The sequence below is a fragment of the Coenobita brevimanus genome, chromosome 78, assembly GCF_032717465.1.
Source record: "Coenobita brevimanus isolate Jiangsu-jjx chromosome 78, ASM3271746v2, whole genome shotgun sequence".
Taxonomy (NCBI): domain Eukaryota; kingdom Metazoa; phylum Arthropoda; class Malacostraca; order Decapoda; family Coenobitidae; genus Coenobita; species Coenobita brevimanus.
The window spans coordinates 47,095,453-47,113,104 of NC_137031.1; the positions used below are offsets into that span (position 1 = coordinate 47,095,453).

The 17,652-nt window shown below is 41.4% G+C and overlaps 1 protein-coding gene across 1 annotated transcript in view; it reads left to right on the forward strand.

Annotated features, from left to right (window-relative positions):
* The window catches only part of LOC145408671 (zwei Ig domain protein zig-8-like), a 393,413-nt gene that overhangs the window by 292,762 nt on the left and 82,999 nt on the right, over nucleotides 1-17,652 (forward strand). The window contains exon 2 of the mRNA XM_080279351.1: nucleotides 16,854-16,952. Coding sequence (XP_080135477.1) covers nucleotides 16,854-16,952 — 99 coding nt within the window. The remainder of the gene's footprint in view (nucleotides 1-16,853; nucleotides 16,953-17,652) is intronic.

A 17,652-nucleotide genomic window follows, 5' to 3' on the forward strand; every position in this document is an offset into this window, starting at 1 on the left:
ATTGTAGAAAAATAAGTTGTCTTACCTCCTAGTTCTCACAGTCGCCTTCGAAGTAGTTCCTTTGGGCATATAAATAGTGGTCCCAGCATGTTTTTCCACGAGTCCATGCATCCTTGGAAGGCTTCAGGGGTAATGATCTTAATCACCTCCTGCGATTCTGTCTGGATCTCCTCACTCGAGTCAAATTGACGACCTTTCAGTCGTAATTTCAGCTTGGGAAGCAGAAAAAAGTCGCAGGGGGCATGGTCAATCGAATAGGGTGGGTGGGGAATGACTACCGTGTTAGTGGAAGCCAGGAACTTCCGGACAGCAATTGATATGTGGGCGGGGGCGTTGTCATGATGCAGGACCTAGTCGTTGTTCATCCACTGTTTTGGACGTTTGCGGCGGATGTTCTCCCTCAGACACTGCAAAACTTCGCAGTAAAACTTTCCGCTTACAGATTGACTGGGTGGGACGAATTCCTTATGAACAATCCCTTGGATATCGAAGAAAGCGATTAACATCGACTTGACATTGCTGCAAACTTGACTCACTTTTTTCGGTCTCGGTGAACTGGGAGACTTCCATTGTGATGACTTCTGCTTTGTCTTCGGGTCATAACCATAAACCCATGATTCATCACCAGTTATGACCTTGGAGATGAAGGTGGCGTCATCTCTGACCTGATTCTTGAGCTCCCTGCAAAGTGCAACGCGATGTGCCTTCTGCTCGTCACTCAGCAGTCTTGGCACAAATTTTGCAGCGATGCGTCTCATGCTTAACACGTCCGACAAAACCCGATGCAAGATCCAGTACGACAGTCCAACGATATCACAAACATTATGGATAGTGCGTCTACGATCTGCAAGGATAGCCTGACGAACATTTCCGACATTTTCTGGTGTCGTTGCCGTTGACGGTCGTCCAGAACGGTCATCGTCTTCGACAGACATTTATCCTTCCTTGAACTGCTTGTACCAGAAAAATATTTTGCTTTGGGACATGGGATTGTCACCAATGGCTCGCTGAAGCAACCGGTGAGTTTCTGCAGCTGTGTTGTTGATCTTGAAGCAGAACTTGATGCAGGTTCTTTGTTCCGTGAGGTCCGCCATTGCAAAACCGCCAGACCACCTACACACCATGTTACAACAGTAAGCGTAGCTCAGCAACACATCCGCTCACAGACACAGCTGGGGCCACACTGACGCACAAGAGGTGCTGCTGACTCCTCCTAGTGGCAAAGGGGAAAACTGCAAACAGTTGGCTCCCTCTTTTCAAATTTACTGGAACATTTGGGTAGCACCTCGTATAATTTTCCTATTACACTAAGAAAACAAATGCCCCTATGATTACCACACACTTCTTTTTTCCCTTTTCCTTTGTACAGGAAAATAATTATACCTGATTTCCAGTTCTCCGGGACTCTACTTACTCCCAGGCCAATCTGCACATCTTTCACATTAATTCTACTACTATCTCTCCCACATGATTTAGCATTTCACCACTCACTCCATCAATTACTGGGGCTTTCCCCATTTGAACTTTCTTTATTGCTTCTACAACTTCCATCCTGCTGATTTCTTCCTCTCTTCTCACATCACTCCTTCTCCCAGCTATTTCCCAACCACTTATACTCACATTACTTTCATTCTTTATGTTCAACAATTCCTTAAAGTGTTTCCTCCATCTGCTCACTTTTTCTCCCTTCTCCACTAGTTATCTACCATTTTTATCTTTCACTCCCCAGCTAACTTCGTTGACACCCTAACTCTCTTTACCTCTTTCCATGACATTTTCTTACAGTCCCTCCACTTTACACTCAAATTCCTTCCAAATACCTCATCCACTCTCTTATTACTCTCTCTTACTTATCTTTTCACCTCTCTCTTCCTCTCCTCATATAACTCTCTCTTCTGTCTCTCAACTACTTCCATGCCTCTGTTTCTTATCCACACACTTTATGATCCTTCTTTTGTGCCACAGCCTGTCCAAGAATAAACAAACTGGTCCTGAAATAGCTCAATGCACTTTAAAATAACCCAGTCGCTTAAAAATAGTGTAGTACGCTCTAAAATAGGTCAGTACACTAGAAAATGGCTCAGTACAACATCAGGAAATAGCCCAGTACACCCGAAGAAAGCCTTGTACTCTAAAAAAAAAAAAATAAAAAAAAAAAAATAAAAATAAAAAAAAAGCTCAATAAGCGTGGAAATAGCCCATTCCATTAAAAGAAATTCCCAGTTCATCAGAAAAAAGCGTAGTAAACCCGACAATCACCCAATTCAACGGAGAATGCCAAAGACTCACGCAAAAATAGCGCAATCCGAAGGTAGCCTATAGTAAACCCGACAATAGTCCACTTCAATTGAAAATGCTAAAACTCCCAAGCAAAAATAGCCCAATACAGCGCCAGTGATCACTAGCCTAGAGCTGAAACTGGGGCAGGCAGAGGATGGTGACTGCTGGGGAGAGTACAAAGGAATACTGGGGAAACAAAGAAACGGAAAATAAACCGAACCCAGCGGCTAACAAATGGGTCCTTGTGAGGCAGTTTGGGACTCAGAAGTAATTGAACGTCTGAGTCACGAAACAAGGAAAGAATTCTTATGGTTGCAGACTTATTATATGCGCATACAGAACTGTTGTTTTTTTTTCCAGAGGATACCAGAGTGTCGGTCAGTCTGAATCCTCTTCAGATACTGTAATGTCGAATCATAATCCTTGATAATCGCTGTCAACCTATATATCGATCTATCTGTCTTTATGTCTACATCTATTTAATTACCTATCTGTCTGTATCCATATCTATCTATCTGTCCATCAATCTATCTTCTCGCACACACACACACACACATATATATATATATATATATATATATATATATATATATATATATATATATATATATATATATATATATATCCATCAATCTATCTTCTCGCACACACACACACATATATATATATATATATATATATATATATATATATATATATATATATATATATATATACAGAACGTGTGTAGTTAGATGTGGAGTCAGTGGGTGGATCTCGAGAGGCAGAGAGACAGATGCGCTGCGGAAGACGTGAAGCATTAAACCCAGCCAGGGCATTAGAGAGATCCCTTTCAGAACATTAAGTCGTCGTCCACATCGTAAGAGTTACATACGAGGCCACTTTTTGTCCTGCCCACCCCTAAAGAACAGAGGAAGAAAATGGGAGGGAGAAAAAACGATACAATTATACAAACATACAAAGAAGCATACATAAAGAGATACAAACATTAGTGCATACACACACACACACACACACACACACGCACATTTATATAATATATATATATATATATATATATATACACGGAGCCTCAGTGGTACAGTGGTAAAGTGTGTGTCTTCGTACACTGAAGAACGAGGGTTCGCGCCCCGCCAGGGTAATAAACTTTGGGAGCGTTCTTCTGGCCACGTACTGCTTGGCGGACATCAGGGGTGCTGTGGTTGAACCAATGTCGCATACGATAAAGTATGCTTGCACCCGGTCGGCTTGCGCGGGCCGATTACACTTGGTTCACAGACTACACACACATCCAAAGCCACTCCAACACTACAATACACTTACAAGCACTTCTCACCCTACATACAATCTCAGCCAGACAGCCTAAGCCACTTGGTAGAGATACATTGGCTATATCGTCCCCGCTTCGGTTAGGATAGGACGGTCCTGCACACTCAAACGGCTGATGAGATGAGAGAGATGATATATATATATTTATATATATATATATATATATATATATATATATATATATATATATATATATATATATATATATATATATATATATATATATATATATATATGTGTGTGTGTAATTGGACATATAGTACATGCAGAAAAAAAAAATATAAGGATTGACTGTAGTAGTATAGACATAGCTACTTACTAACAAGAAAAGGCGGACGGGATGGTAACCAAATGGATGAATAGTAAACAAATGACTCCCAGGAGCCAGTGTTTCCATCCATGCGCCATTTGTACACACACTTACGGTAAAAATAAGGCTGGAAGGAGTACTGTCCGTGCCAGATGAGGTTAACATCACATAGGAAGTGTTATTATCAGTTAATTCTTCTCTTTACTGAGGTCCTAGTATTGCCAGATGTCTAGCGTCTCTGTTATTCTCTTCTCTTTTTTGCTGTTCTTTTCTCTCCAGTTTTCTTTTCTCTTCTTTTCTCTCGTCTTCTCTCGTCTCTTCTCTTTACGTCACGTATGAAGTTTTATTTCCAGTCATTTTTTTGTTGGATCGTATATTGCTAGTCGTCTTGCTTTACTGTTTCTCTTCTGTTTTCTTGTAATTTCTTTCATCTCTATTATTTCTTCTTTTCTTTTAATTATGTAAATGAAGGAAATATTAACTAACTTTTTCTATTCATTTGGAATACAGATTGTTTGAATCTCCGTTTCCTGCAACTCTGTGCTTTTTTTTCCATGTCTTTTCGTCTCTCCTCTCTCCTTCTCTTTCCTTTGCGCTAAATAAGAAGAGATATAACTTACTTCTTCCCCCCTCTCGGGCCGTATGTTGTCAGATGTCTGGGGGTCTCTGCCAATCTTTCTTCTTTCTATTCCTTTCTTTTCTTTTCTCATTTCTAAGTCTCATGTTAAACTTGGTGTCCAGTAACTTCCTCTCATTACAAAACCATTCGTTGGCAGAAGCGAGACCTTTCCCTGGTACTCCTTCCTTTTTCCCTGTCTTGTGCCTTCTTATTCGTCTTTCTCTCCTGGTCTTCTCTTAACGTCACAGAAAGAAATATTATTGCTAGTTACTTCCTTTCTTTAATGGGGTCATATGTTGCCAGATGTATCGCGTCTCTCTCTCTTTTTTCTCTCTCTCTTCTTTTCTCCTCTCGCCTCGGCTTTTTCCTCTCTCTTAGCGTCGCACAGTAAGCGTTATTACCAGTAACTTTCTCTTTACTGCGGCTCGTATGTTTCCAGATGTCTTGCTTCTGCTGCTTTTTCCTCTCTTTTTCGGTGCTTCTGTTCTCTTCTTTTCTCTTCACCGTATTGCACTTCAGTTTCCCTCTCTTGTCTTCTAAATTCACTTCTGTTCGTTTTACTCCATTTCACGTAATTTTTCTCTGCACATCTCTCTCTCTCTCTCTCTCTCTCTCTCTCTCTCTCTCTCTCTCTCTCTCTCTCAATCTGGCGTCAATTCTCTCAGCACACACATTTTTTTTCCCCCCCCCTGGTGTGTGTTTCCACGAGCCTCTCTTTGCTTAGTCCCGCCTCCCGCGACTCGCTTCCTTTCTCTGTGTCGTCCTGCCCCGTTCTGTGGCGTCTTCTTTCTTTGGCTCCCCCCCCCCCTCCCTCTCTTTCCGTGAACTTTTCTATTTTGATGCCCTTCCTCTACTTACGCGAAATCACTTTTTCTGTGGTTTTCTTCCCCTGCCCTTTCTGTGGCCTCTTCTCATGTTTCTGAGGCTTCCACTCATGTTGCATCCATTCTCTTTCTGTGCCTCCCTTTTTTTCTGTAGCCCCCTCGCTCTTTCCCTGGCTTCATTCTTTTTCTGTGACATCCGTTCTCTTTCACTCCCAAGCCTCTCACTTTTTCTATTTTCTCTCCTCCCTAGCAGTGGCTTGTCTTCAACATTTGGTCTTTCGTATTTTTATGATATTTGTGACACACTTTTCCATTTGTATCTGACATTTGTTTCCTGCCATATTTTTCTGTGTGGTGATTTTGTTTTGTGATTTATGTACCTCCTTCGTATAATATTTCTGTCATTTATGTCTCTAACGCGGCCTCATTTTGTCTCGTCCTCGTCTGCGTCGTCACTCCAGATCTCTGCTTCGTCTCTATTCACACAATCTTTCCATCTAGGCTTTTCCATGTATACAGTATCTCTCTCGTCTCTTCTTTGCCTTACGTCCTTCTTTGTCTCGTCTCTTCTTCATGCCTCTGTACCGTTTGTGTCTCACTCGACGTCTCTGTCTCATCTCTTCCTAGCTATTCATCTCGTTTTTTTCTCGCCCTGCATCTCTCTCTGCATTTCTTTTTCGCATCTTCATTTCGTCTCTTCTTCACCTCACCCTTCCATCTCGGCTCTTCTATCACATTTTTATCCTTTCCCCACCCAACGTCTTTATCTCTTCCCTTCCTCGCCCCATATTTGTCTCTCACCACTATTCCTCTGCCACACAACCCAACCCCTCGCCGCTACACACATTGTCCCCCTCGTATTACTGTTGCTTTTTCCTTTTTCTCTCTTCTCTCCATTCCTCTTTCTCTTTCCTATCAGCTCCTTTCTTCTCTCCCCGTCCCTTTCCTTGTTTCTGTCCTATCAGTTTCTCTCTCTTCCTCTTTTTTATCCAATTCGCTTACACGTTGGTTAGACTTTTGCAGAATTAGCTCTTCCCAGCAGATAACCTCGTCATGGTTCAATAGGCCTTTTATCTGTACTTCCTATGGACGCCAATGCACCGTTCCCTGCTCCCTCTCTCTATACCATGTGTTTTTCTCTCTTCCCGTTTTACCTCTCTCTCCTCTCCACGCTTATCTCTTCTTCCTTTCTGTTCCACTCTGTCCCTCCTTCTCCTCAACACCCCCCCTCTCTTTCTCCTGTGTGCTTCGTCCGGAGTGAATGACGTAGTTTGGAGCTTTCATGTTTTACTCTTCTCTTTGACGCCGAGATATCAGTCATAGTCATTTCTGTAACAATTAGCCTCGAAAGGACCATTAGATCATCTACTCTGCTTTCTTTTACAACTTGTAGCTCTTTTTACTCCATTTCTTCCTATCTTGTTTCTTTCCCTCCCTTCCTTTCCTCTCCTCCCCGCCTCTCTCTCTCTCTCTCTCCCTACCTTTTCCCTGCCTCTCTCCTGCTGTAGCCACCCACTACTCCCCTGCCTCCTCCTCCTCTTCCCGCCTTTGTTTGTGGGTTGGTGTGGGTTGCGGGGTTTTTGTTGTGGGAAGGAAATGGGTGCTCGGGTGGTAACTGTGAGCCTGTAATAAGGACCAGAGGATCACTTTCAGGTCGCGGTTTCTATGTACAAGCAGCTCTCCTGTGCAATGGCAATTTTCGCTCTTGCCTTGGTGTTCCGGGAGACTGTGCGTATACGAATGAGTGTATTATATTTCTTTGTAATATTTATCATTTTAAGATTTGGAGTTTTTTTTGTGAGTTAAATATTATCTGATGGGAGTAGTCGGGATTGAGCCCCCCTCCCCCCCCCCCAAAAAAAAAAGGATGTCACCTAGAATTAAACTTATTTAATTTAAGAAAATCTCCTTGTGGAATAGTGGGCGGGAAAGATTTCTTATTTTTTTCCCCCCTCAAACACGGTGGTTAGAGGCTCAGTAGAATTCATTTTGTTTTCTCCCGACAGATATCCGCGTTGTGGTCCAGTTGGCCTCCTGTTACGTGTACTTCCTGTGTTCTCTTACGCTCTCTCTCTCTCTCTCTCTCTCTCTCTCTCTCTCTCTCTCTCACACACACACACATATTCAAACACACATACATACATACATACAACATACGCACATACATACATAGTTTTATCAGTCCTTCGAAGCAGGACGGTAACTCGTCCTATACCGTTCCGCGAGATTCAGCCTGCCTGAGTTTTCTGTGTGTCTGTGAGTCTGTACCTTAACTCTCCTTAGGCTATTTGATTGATCTGAATGAAACTTTCCAGGTGAGTTTGCCTGGTTACCCAGAAGACCTTCCACTACATATAATTTTCCATCCATGATTTCTTAGAAGTCACCCCTCTTCACCAAATTAAACATTCTCAGGAACAGTGAAAGGAGGGCAAGTATGGCTTTGGTATCCTACTGCATCCTCTACAATGGAATCTTAACCTTAATGAGATATTTGGGGAGCGTGATCCTCCCTAATGATTCTTGGAGGAGTCAGTCCCCCTCCCAAAAAATAACAACAATCGGAAAGAGGGAAGAGTGAGCGCGGAAATTTCAACTTAACTTCTCATGTCATTTCATCTGGTTCCTTAAAAATGTCTTCCTATACCTGTCAGCAGGTAACCACCAACAGAGATCGGGCAAAATGGTAATGGGATGCACAATGAGCTGAGTCCCCGTCCTAGTTCTTGGTAACACACCAAACATCACACACAGTATGACTGAAATTCGTAACCCTTCTTATACCCTCTGTAATGTATTTCATTCGCCTTTACTACCATTGCTGTCATGTGGTTTTTATACCCAGATACTAGCTTCTTTTATGACACAGTAATATTATTCTATAATTATTTCAAATTAGCATGTATATTGCAGAACTGCAGAACTGGGGATCTAGTTTCCATGTCTTCTTTGACCACACAAGAAGCTACGCATCTACCTTATATATACTCGTATATAAAAGGGAGCTCATAACCTTTATAATAATAGACTGAACTTAGCAATAAGCTCATAGTTGCATACACACATAAATGCGAACTAAAAGTGCATACATACAAACGTACATACCTTGAAATGTGTACTCGTATTCTGGAATTTGCTTCACAAATCAAGCTTATAACGAGATGCTTATCGTCCCTAAGATAATTTTTGCAGGAAGGACCATGAACAGACACAACAGACTCTTTGCATGTCTCTATTTCCTCCTGCAGAAATAAACCTTAAGAGTTGGGATTATAATTTCAAGTCATTTTGGCAGGCGACAAGAAGGCACTGAGTCATATTTCGGTTGCCATAAGAGACTCATAACATCTCATCCTTAGCTATTTATTTTGCAAAATACACTCCTAATAATTTTTATGGTTTTATAGTTTTGTGTAGCTCCAAACACAAGAATACTTCTTTCTTAGTTTATTTGTACTACCTTCAGACACTATTCAAGTTAAAAATCTCTCGTAGTAAAAGAATTAATGAAAGGAAAATCAGATCCCCCATTACTTTTGCTGGATAAAATCGTTTGAAGGTAGCAAGAACTTGCTGTAAAGCAGATCATGTGGAAATCTGGTAAATGTAGACGTGATCTGCATCAGCAACATAAAACAATGCCATAAGGGAGTCAAGCACGAAATCATTCGTTGAAGGAGTAGTGTCACGAAATCTCTCACACCACCGAGGCTACAAAGACCTATTGCCACCTGGACCGGCAGCCAACCCAATCATTTCCGAGTGGACGTTCTGATATATTGACTGTCATCGGCGAGATACAGGACACTGCCCTATATTATCAGCTGGGGACGGTTGTATGTCACGGTGGAGTATGAAGGGTGTAAAGAAACTAATTGTGTGTGTGTGTGTGTGTGTGTGTGTGTGTGTGTGTGTGTGTGTGTGTGTGTGTGTGTGTGTGTGTGTGTGTGTGTGTGTGTGTGTGTGTGTGTGTGTGTGTGTGTGTGTGTGTGTGTGTGTGTGTGTAGCCATTATGTACGTGTTTGTGAATATTTCTGCCTTCCAACCGTAAATCACAACGACAAGAAGGCGGTTACAAGAAAAGAACAGCATTTGATTGTACACAGCCGATAAACTCTGTGTGCACAAATATCATCACAGAATAAATGACGAAAGAAACAAGATAAGAGGTTTTTATAACAGAAGCTCAAAATTTGAGTAATTTATTGTGGTATGTGGAACGGAACATGCAACGATAGTCTTTATTTATGAGTAAAAAGACGAGGAACTATTGGAAAATAGTGTACTGCATATTGCAACTGCATGAACATTCTCTATTAAAGACGAGTCTGAATGCTTCTGTTGTGAGCGAAATAGAATAATATATTTCTTATTTCAGAAAAGGTGTAGATTTTTCTCAGGTGGTGCGATGAAGCTGAAATATATCAATATCCTCGTTACGCTAAACCACAACAAAGTTAACTGTAGATATTCAGCGTACATCAGCGCAAAAGGCGCAGTACAGCCAGACTACATGATGTAAATTATACCAAATACCGAAACTTGAGTATGAAATGAACCAGTGCAAAGTGTATGCCCAATACTTCAACAGCACTAAATATAGATTGAAAGCAGCACACACACACACACACACACACACACACACACACACACACACACACACACACACATATATAGATAGATAGATAGATAAATAGATAATACTCTTAACAAACGTAAAACGCAGCCAAGATACAGTACACTGTCACAAGACATAAGCGATAACCAAATTATAAGATTATGAAATTTAACTAGAGACACACTACACATCGGTAGCTACTTGATGTAACCTTCACCCAGGGCAGAAGTGGGCAATGTGTAAAGGAGAACCAGTCTATTAAGACAGTAAGAGATGTAAAGATGATTAGGCTGAGGTGTAGAGATTAAAAGAAATAAAGTGTGAACAAAGAGAAACTATAATACGAGTAGTAAACGTAAAGTTCAGTCAGGAAATTGTCGGAAAATTCAGTATTCTCCCAACTTTGTCCAAAGAATATTTAAAACCAAAGTCTGAACTAGATATATCCTTGCCTTAGAAGGTTCGACTTTTCCACGATCGTTCATCAAACCTTTGGAAGATCCTCAGATCCCTGTCGGAATGGGAAAAAAAAAAAAAAAAAAAACTAGAACCAGGCTACACGACGCGATGTAAACTGTGCGAATCTGTTTGAATAACAACCAAACCACACAACAGCACGCGATGTAAACTGTTTGAATCTGTATATCCGAGAACCAAACTACGAGACAGTACGCGTTGTATGTATCTGTACAACCAACAACTAAATTAAACAGCAGTATTCGACGTAAGCAGTGTGAATATGCTTAAACAAGAACAAAACTACACAACAGAACACAATGAACCAGGGTACATGACAGTACACGACGCAAACGGGATGCATCTGTACAAACAAGAGCCGGACGACAAATGAGTAAGCGATGTGAACTGTGTGTGTGTGTGCGAGTGTGTCAGTACAAAAAAGAACAATACCACACAAGAGTACGTGAAGTAAACTGGGTGAATCTGTGCCGCTGTGTGCCTGGTGCGATCCCTTGGCAGTGCGAGGTAAAGAAGCGGTGCCGTCCAGCTGAGAAATGGAACGCCTTGGGTAAGAGCTGGGAGTGGCACCGGGCTGGCTTGTGGTCCGGCCATCTCACCAGCCCACTCCCAAAGAAAAGGGAACGTAACTTTTATTTTTATTCTTTACTGCTTCAATTTTGTGCTTCTCCAGCTGAAATCGAGGAGAGGGAGCAAGGTTTTGTTCTGTCGGAAGATGTTGCAGCCAGACATTGAAACTGTGTTTGTTGTGAAGATATGGACAAAGTCAGTATGGGGGAATAACTTCTGTTTGAAAAGCTCACGGCATTGTGATTTTCTACCGTCCACGAAGATTCATGACATTCTACCAAGGCCTAACTCACGACGAGCAAGCAGCAAACTTCCGCTCACTTACAGTAAATCCTTCTGATATCGTCTCACGAAAGGATATTAAGCTGCCATATCTATAAATAAATCGCTAAGGAAGAGGTGCTAGAGAGCCTCCTTAACCGACGAGATTAATGACCTTAGACTTAACCGTCAAAACACATCCACTAAGGGTCTGGTATGTGTATTGTGTAAGCGTGTTGCGTGATTTATATTCCCAGGTTTTCTCAGCATCGATGAGTTAACCTGCTTTCCAATCTCATTTCACGTATATATATTTCCTTGCATACTTGATTTCCTCACATCGGTCGTAACTATCAAAGAGGAAACAAAAAGTTGGACGTTACAAGCTACATGTGTTGTGCTGGATTTTTGACTGACGCAGTACCAGGCTTTTCTGAGTCACGTTTCATCATCACATTCCCGACTGAAGCGAACTAGTACTGTAAAATTCATAACAGAAAAAATGCTTGATGTTCAACAGTGCACAGTGAATCCGGAACGGTGTAGCGTAGACGAAAGAGTGATGTTCCCGTGAGAGTTTAGCTGGAATCGAGTCAAGCTCTTTCACCGAAGCATATAACAACTGGCATTTTGTTTTTATTATTTTTTTATTGTTTTTTTTTATTTTACAAGGGGACTTTCACAGAGCTGTTGCTGTGCGAGGTAAAATATTCAGTCGAGGATCCTTTTTTTTTTTTTTCCTTCGGTCATTGCTGCCTCATCACTTCTGCTTATCTTATATATTCGCCAGTCTGTTTGCCTGTCGGTCTGACATTTCTCTGTCTCCCTTTCCATCAGTTTGTCTGTCTGTCTGTCAGTCTGTCTGTCTACACTTATGTTTGTCTGCTCGTCTGTTAGTTTGTCTGCTCGTCATGTCTGTCTGCTTGTCTGTCGTACTATCTGTCTGTCTTTCTGTCCATCTTTCTGTCTGTCTGTCTGTCTGTCTCTCTCTCTCTCTCCTCTCTCTCTCTCTCTCTCCACGCCACACTGTCCTTATGCAAAACGCTACGAATATCAAGATAAGGTAGTCATCTAGGTAATGCGGGCGAGGGCAGGTGTCCGCCAGGTAATGCTGCACATGTCGCACGCTAATGTTGTCGGCTGCATCTGTGTCGGCGAGGGACCCACCACAGATGCCAGCTTGCTTTATGAGGATACCTGCATGTACACGTGTCGGGATAGGATGCTCCCAACGACCTTTTTCTTACTAGTTTGTTGCTGCATATGACGCTCTGATATTTTTTTGTGTGTGTTGTATATGTAATCTTCATGAGTATCTAGAAGACTTGTGTATCGTATGGGTAATTAATGAGGGGTAAAACAGAAAAAAAATATGACGGATAAGGTGCTAGAAAACACCCCGGAACAAAGGGAATATGTGGTATGAGGTAACTGGTGCGGGGTGACTCCCTTTCCAACTCCCTGTCTTATTGCCACTTCCATTTCCACTCATTATATTTCCCAGTTCCACTTCCATTCTTGTTCCCATGCTCACTCCCACTCCCAAACCCACTCCCATTCCCTGTCAGTGGTGTGGTCTGTGGTCTCGTATTTACAAATGATGGTATTCTATTCTCTACTATAAGCAATTTTCTTTGGTAGTTAGGTATTATCTGAGGTATTTTTGTTTGGTCGTAATGTTTAATTGGTTTAGAATTGCAGTTTATGGTAACTGAATGAGTAAAGCTAAGCATATACAAGCAACCTAATATACAACTTACACACATGAAAAATTTCATATACAGTTTCGTTGCGAGTAATGACAGACATACTCATGTAACCTTAGGGCGCCGCCACACCAGTGTCTGAACTGGGTATAATGTGACGCGTATTGTACGATTATTAAGGTCGGAGTTAAAGTAGGATTAGGAACACTTCGTTTCTTGTAGCCACGTTCTGGTCAATCTATTTTGCACTGTTAGACATGCTGCAGGTAACAGTGACAGGCATAATGGTATGAATGTGACTCAGTGAAACGAGGTGTTCTTATTCCAACGTTACTCCTAACGTACATAATCGGAGAGATTGCGTTAGAATAAGTCTGTTTCCGGCCTTGGTGTGGCAGCGCCTTTATACAGGGCTTTAATTTAGAAAAAAAAAACTTTATATACAGTTTACTTGTGAAGTATACAGTACGGTAGCTATATGAGTAAAGACAACATATTATATCCACGCAACCTTAAGCTATGAGGGTTTACGGCCCTCTACTCATCCCTACGTAAATTATTAAGACAGGGAAGGTGGGGGTTGTTTGTCTTAGTCATTTTGCACAGAAGGGAAAGAGGCTAAAGAAAACTCATCTTATTCTTGATCTTTTATTTACATATTCCACTAGGTAAAGAGACTGAACTTCTAAACACAGCTAAACCGAAACATAAGCCCCCATACCTGTAAATGACAGAGTTCAGAAAGTGTATCACATTTTTACATCTGATTTTGTCAAACTCATATCAAAAACTTACATGATTGTTAAGCCTCGTCCATGCTTTACTTTAAAATAACAAACGATCTTTATGCATGGTAGGCATACCTGAAAATTAATCACTGACATTTCGCTTACCTTTGTTTTGAATTTATGGACATATAGATTAAATTCACTTCGCTTAGCGCCTGTGAATGAGCAGCGACATGACATTTCCAAAAACATAACAATCATACTCACAAAATCACTCATGCGTATAATCAACATCCACCTCCAGCACAGGGGCAATGAAATTTAATTTAGTCTGCCGCAAAGCGATTTAACTCGGGAACTCAAGCGTGTTCAACTTGGCGCCAACCTTATGTGACGGACAGGGTAAGGGCCCCCTCCTCTCCCCTTCTTTTCTCCCCCTCTCCCTTTCTTCTCTCCCCTTTCCTTTTTTCTCCTTCTCTCCCTCCTGCTCCCAAACCCAAGCCTGTATTCTCGTCGGCTTAGAGGGTTTCCTGTTACTTTTTCTTAACTAGGAGTCATGTTCATATACGTTCTTGAATTTGAGCTGTGATAATTATCGTTTGTTTATACTTATCTCGTACAGCCACCAAGCACTTCACAACAGAAACAGACCGGATAATTAGGCAAAAAATAAAGGCGAGTAAAGTTAATCCTGATGATATTTAACTTCAACGGAGATGGTTTGATTACTGAAACTGGCTATGATCCTTTGTGAAAATGACCTCAGTTTATTCCTCTTTCGACCAAGATACTTTGTGTTTGTATGTTATTTTTCCAATTTCTGTTCATTGCAAAGAGAGAAAAATATCAAACCATAGAATTTTGTGTAGTATGCAAAACAGGTCGCTGGGGATGAGCTTCCAGATCCTCATAATCCTGCAAGAATGCGGCCTAATCCCTCCCACTCCTCCTCTAATCCTTCCATCCTTCGCTCCAGGCACTGTTTTTTTTCCGGTGGTATTCACAGTCCTCCAACCCAGTCCCAGATAAGACTTATTACATACTATTGTCGGTGTCTTTTCGTCCGATTGTGTGAAATTCGATGAACCTTGGTTTTAAGGTATGAGTCTCCTTGGTTACTAGCCAATTTTATACTTCAAGCTGACTACATCTGGCCATCAACTTAGCTGAAAGAAGTTGCGGATCTTTGGCAGAGGAAATTAAACGGACTGTAACACCAAACAACTCTCCCATCTACAAGAAAAGAATGTTCACCTAAGTTCCGACACTAAGGTATTTCCGTCGCGTTGGAGGTGGGGATGATCACATTAAGAAGCCTGAGGATATTCTACCTCTCGAGTGAACAAGGATTGCGAAGGATTATGTCAACAAAGCACAAAAAGACGATGCCATTCTGAATAAAAATAATAAGGGACTCCCGCAAAAATTTTATGTCTGTGGTAATTATACTCTTGTTTCTTCGATCCGTAGTTTAACAATAAGGAATACCTGTATGTTTATATAAATTTTTAGTTTGGGAGACAGTCTTAACACATTGCTGTGACTACCATTATCATTCTGTTTCATTTCATTCAAGGACAGTAGTTTGTTTGTTTTGCATCCTTACCTCCAAAAACTGTTAGTTAAAGAGTTTTTGTGGTGGATGAGGGCGCCCATCATCCACTCACTCCGTGTGGGGATGCCTTATGGTCTCTACACTCAGCACCAAGCCAAATGGTTTCCTGTACCCAGGAAACCATTTACTACGCTGGGTGGTAACTATATAACCGGGGTTTTTGACCTGGTTAAGTGTCCCTCAGATTCCCATATCTAAAATCACTTAATCATGCAAGTGTTTTGGAGAGCCTCGGAGGGCCCAATACCTGCCCAGGGCCCCAACCAAATGGGTAGACTCGTGTGGCCACGTGGAATGTGAGAGGTGTGAATGAGGAGAGCAAGAGGGTAGAAGTGGTGAATATGTTCAAGAATGCGAGATATGCTGTGATGGAATTGTGTGAAACGAAGATGAATGGGTGTGAAGTGGAGAAGTGGCAGGATGTGAAATGTAGCAGATTGGGAATGAATGGGCAAGGAAGATGCAAGGAAGGAGTTGCCTTGTTGATGAATCAGGTGTGACAGAGTGGAATGAGAGATTACAAATGTGTCAGCTCGAGATGTATGTATGTCAAGTTCAAGTTTGAGAAGGTGCAAGTGGCTGTGATCATGGCGTACTCACCGTGTGACGACAGGAGTGAGAGAGAAAGACAGGTTTGGGGATAGCTTAATTTATTCATCTTTGTGCAGATTACTAATTATGAAGGGGTTAATGAAGTCTGTGTCTAACCCCTCCTGTCGAAAAGTCTCTTCAGATGGAATGTCACTGGAGTGAAATAGTTAATAGTAGGAGTTACAAAACGTACCTACATACTATACTATTACATCCTGCACAGTAGAATCACGATAAAATAAACCGTTTGTTTCAGCAACAGGTTTCCACGCGTTATTTTGACCAAACTCTGCCACGCCCTTCCTGGCAGGTAGATTAACTCTGTTTGCTTTTTGCTGTACTCTGGTCACTTTAATTAGGCGTAAAACTGTTGTCTTTCCATCTTGTATGCAGAGCTATATGGCGCTAGTCACTAAAAGGTGCTCTGGAAAGGATGTAAAACCATGGCAGTTTCTTATTCTGCCATCGAGCTACGGGAATTTAACTACAAAAGGACTAATATCTCCGTCAAGATAAGGTGAATGATGCATTGTCTTTTTACGCCCACCAGCGAAATCAGGGGGTTAGATCTACGTGGTGCTGAGAAATGATCTTTTCAGCTTTGCTAACGGCATATTCTACTGTTGCTAGTCATAACTCTAAGGAAGATTGGGACTTTGTGTAATAGTTAGGTATTGATATAAGCCCAAAAAAAGATCGGGATCAAGTGAAATAGGATTGTTTACCTTAATGACCATCGTGTACTCGACAGGTACTATTCTAAACCTAAGAGAGGACTGGGACTTGTCGAAAATTGATTACCTGCCTTTTGACCCTTGTGTAGTTAATGGGTATTAACCTAAGACTTGGGAAAATCTGAGAGGTAATGAAAACTGATTGCATGCCTAAGCAATGGATGTTAATCTGAGCCCTCTTGATGGTTCAGGTGCTGGTGGCGGGGGCTGGAGCGAGGAATGGAACCATGGGGACAAGACCACTAGCGATGAGGACTCCGAGGATCTACACAGGTTCGCCATAGAGCACGGTGAGTCTGAATATTCCTTGGTTTACTACATATTTTAGTCCCTTCAGGATGGTGAGTCCTAATATTCCTTGGTTACTGTATATTCATTTCTTTCAGGCTTCAGGACAGTGATTCAGATTACTCTTTGTTTACTATATATTCAGTGTTTTCAGCCGCTTCAGTAAGGTGGGTCAGACTGATCTTTGATCACTACATATTTTTAAACTTTTTGGTAAAGTGAGTGAGATTGGTCTGTAGTTACTTCTATAATCATGTGTGTGTGCTTTTTTTTTTTTTTTTTTTTTTGGGGGGGGGGCATTTTCATTGCGGTGCGTCGAATGGTTCTTAGCCACTCTACTCTCATTTCTTTTTAACCCTTTCACTACCATAACGACTTTATGTTAACCCCTTCAGAGCGGTGGGTGACAGTGTCTCTTGGTTACTCTGTACTCATGTCCTTTATCATGGTTCAGTCTTGCTACCATCTGAGGCTTTTATTCAGCTTAGAGATGCCTTTTGAATGTGTCAAATTAAATATAAGTTCCATTGATTCCTTCACCAAATGAGATGTCTGCCATGAGTTTTAAAAAATCGTCTAGTAACATAAAAATAAATGAATAAATACGCCATCCTGTTTGGAAGGGATAATCATAAATTCTTCAACACCGACAGAATACCTAACCTAGAAGTATCTGGCAAGAGGCAAACCCAAAAATTCGCC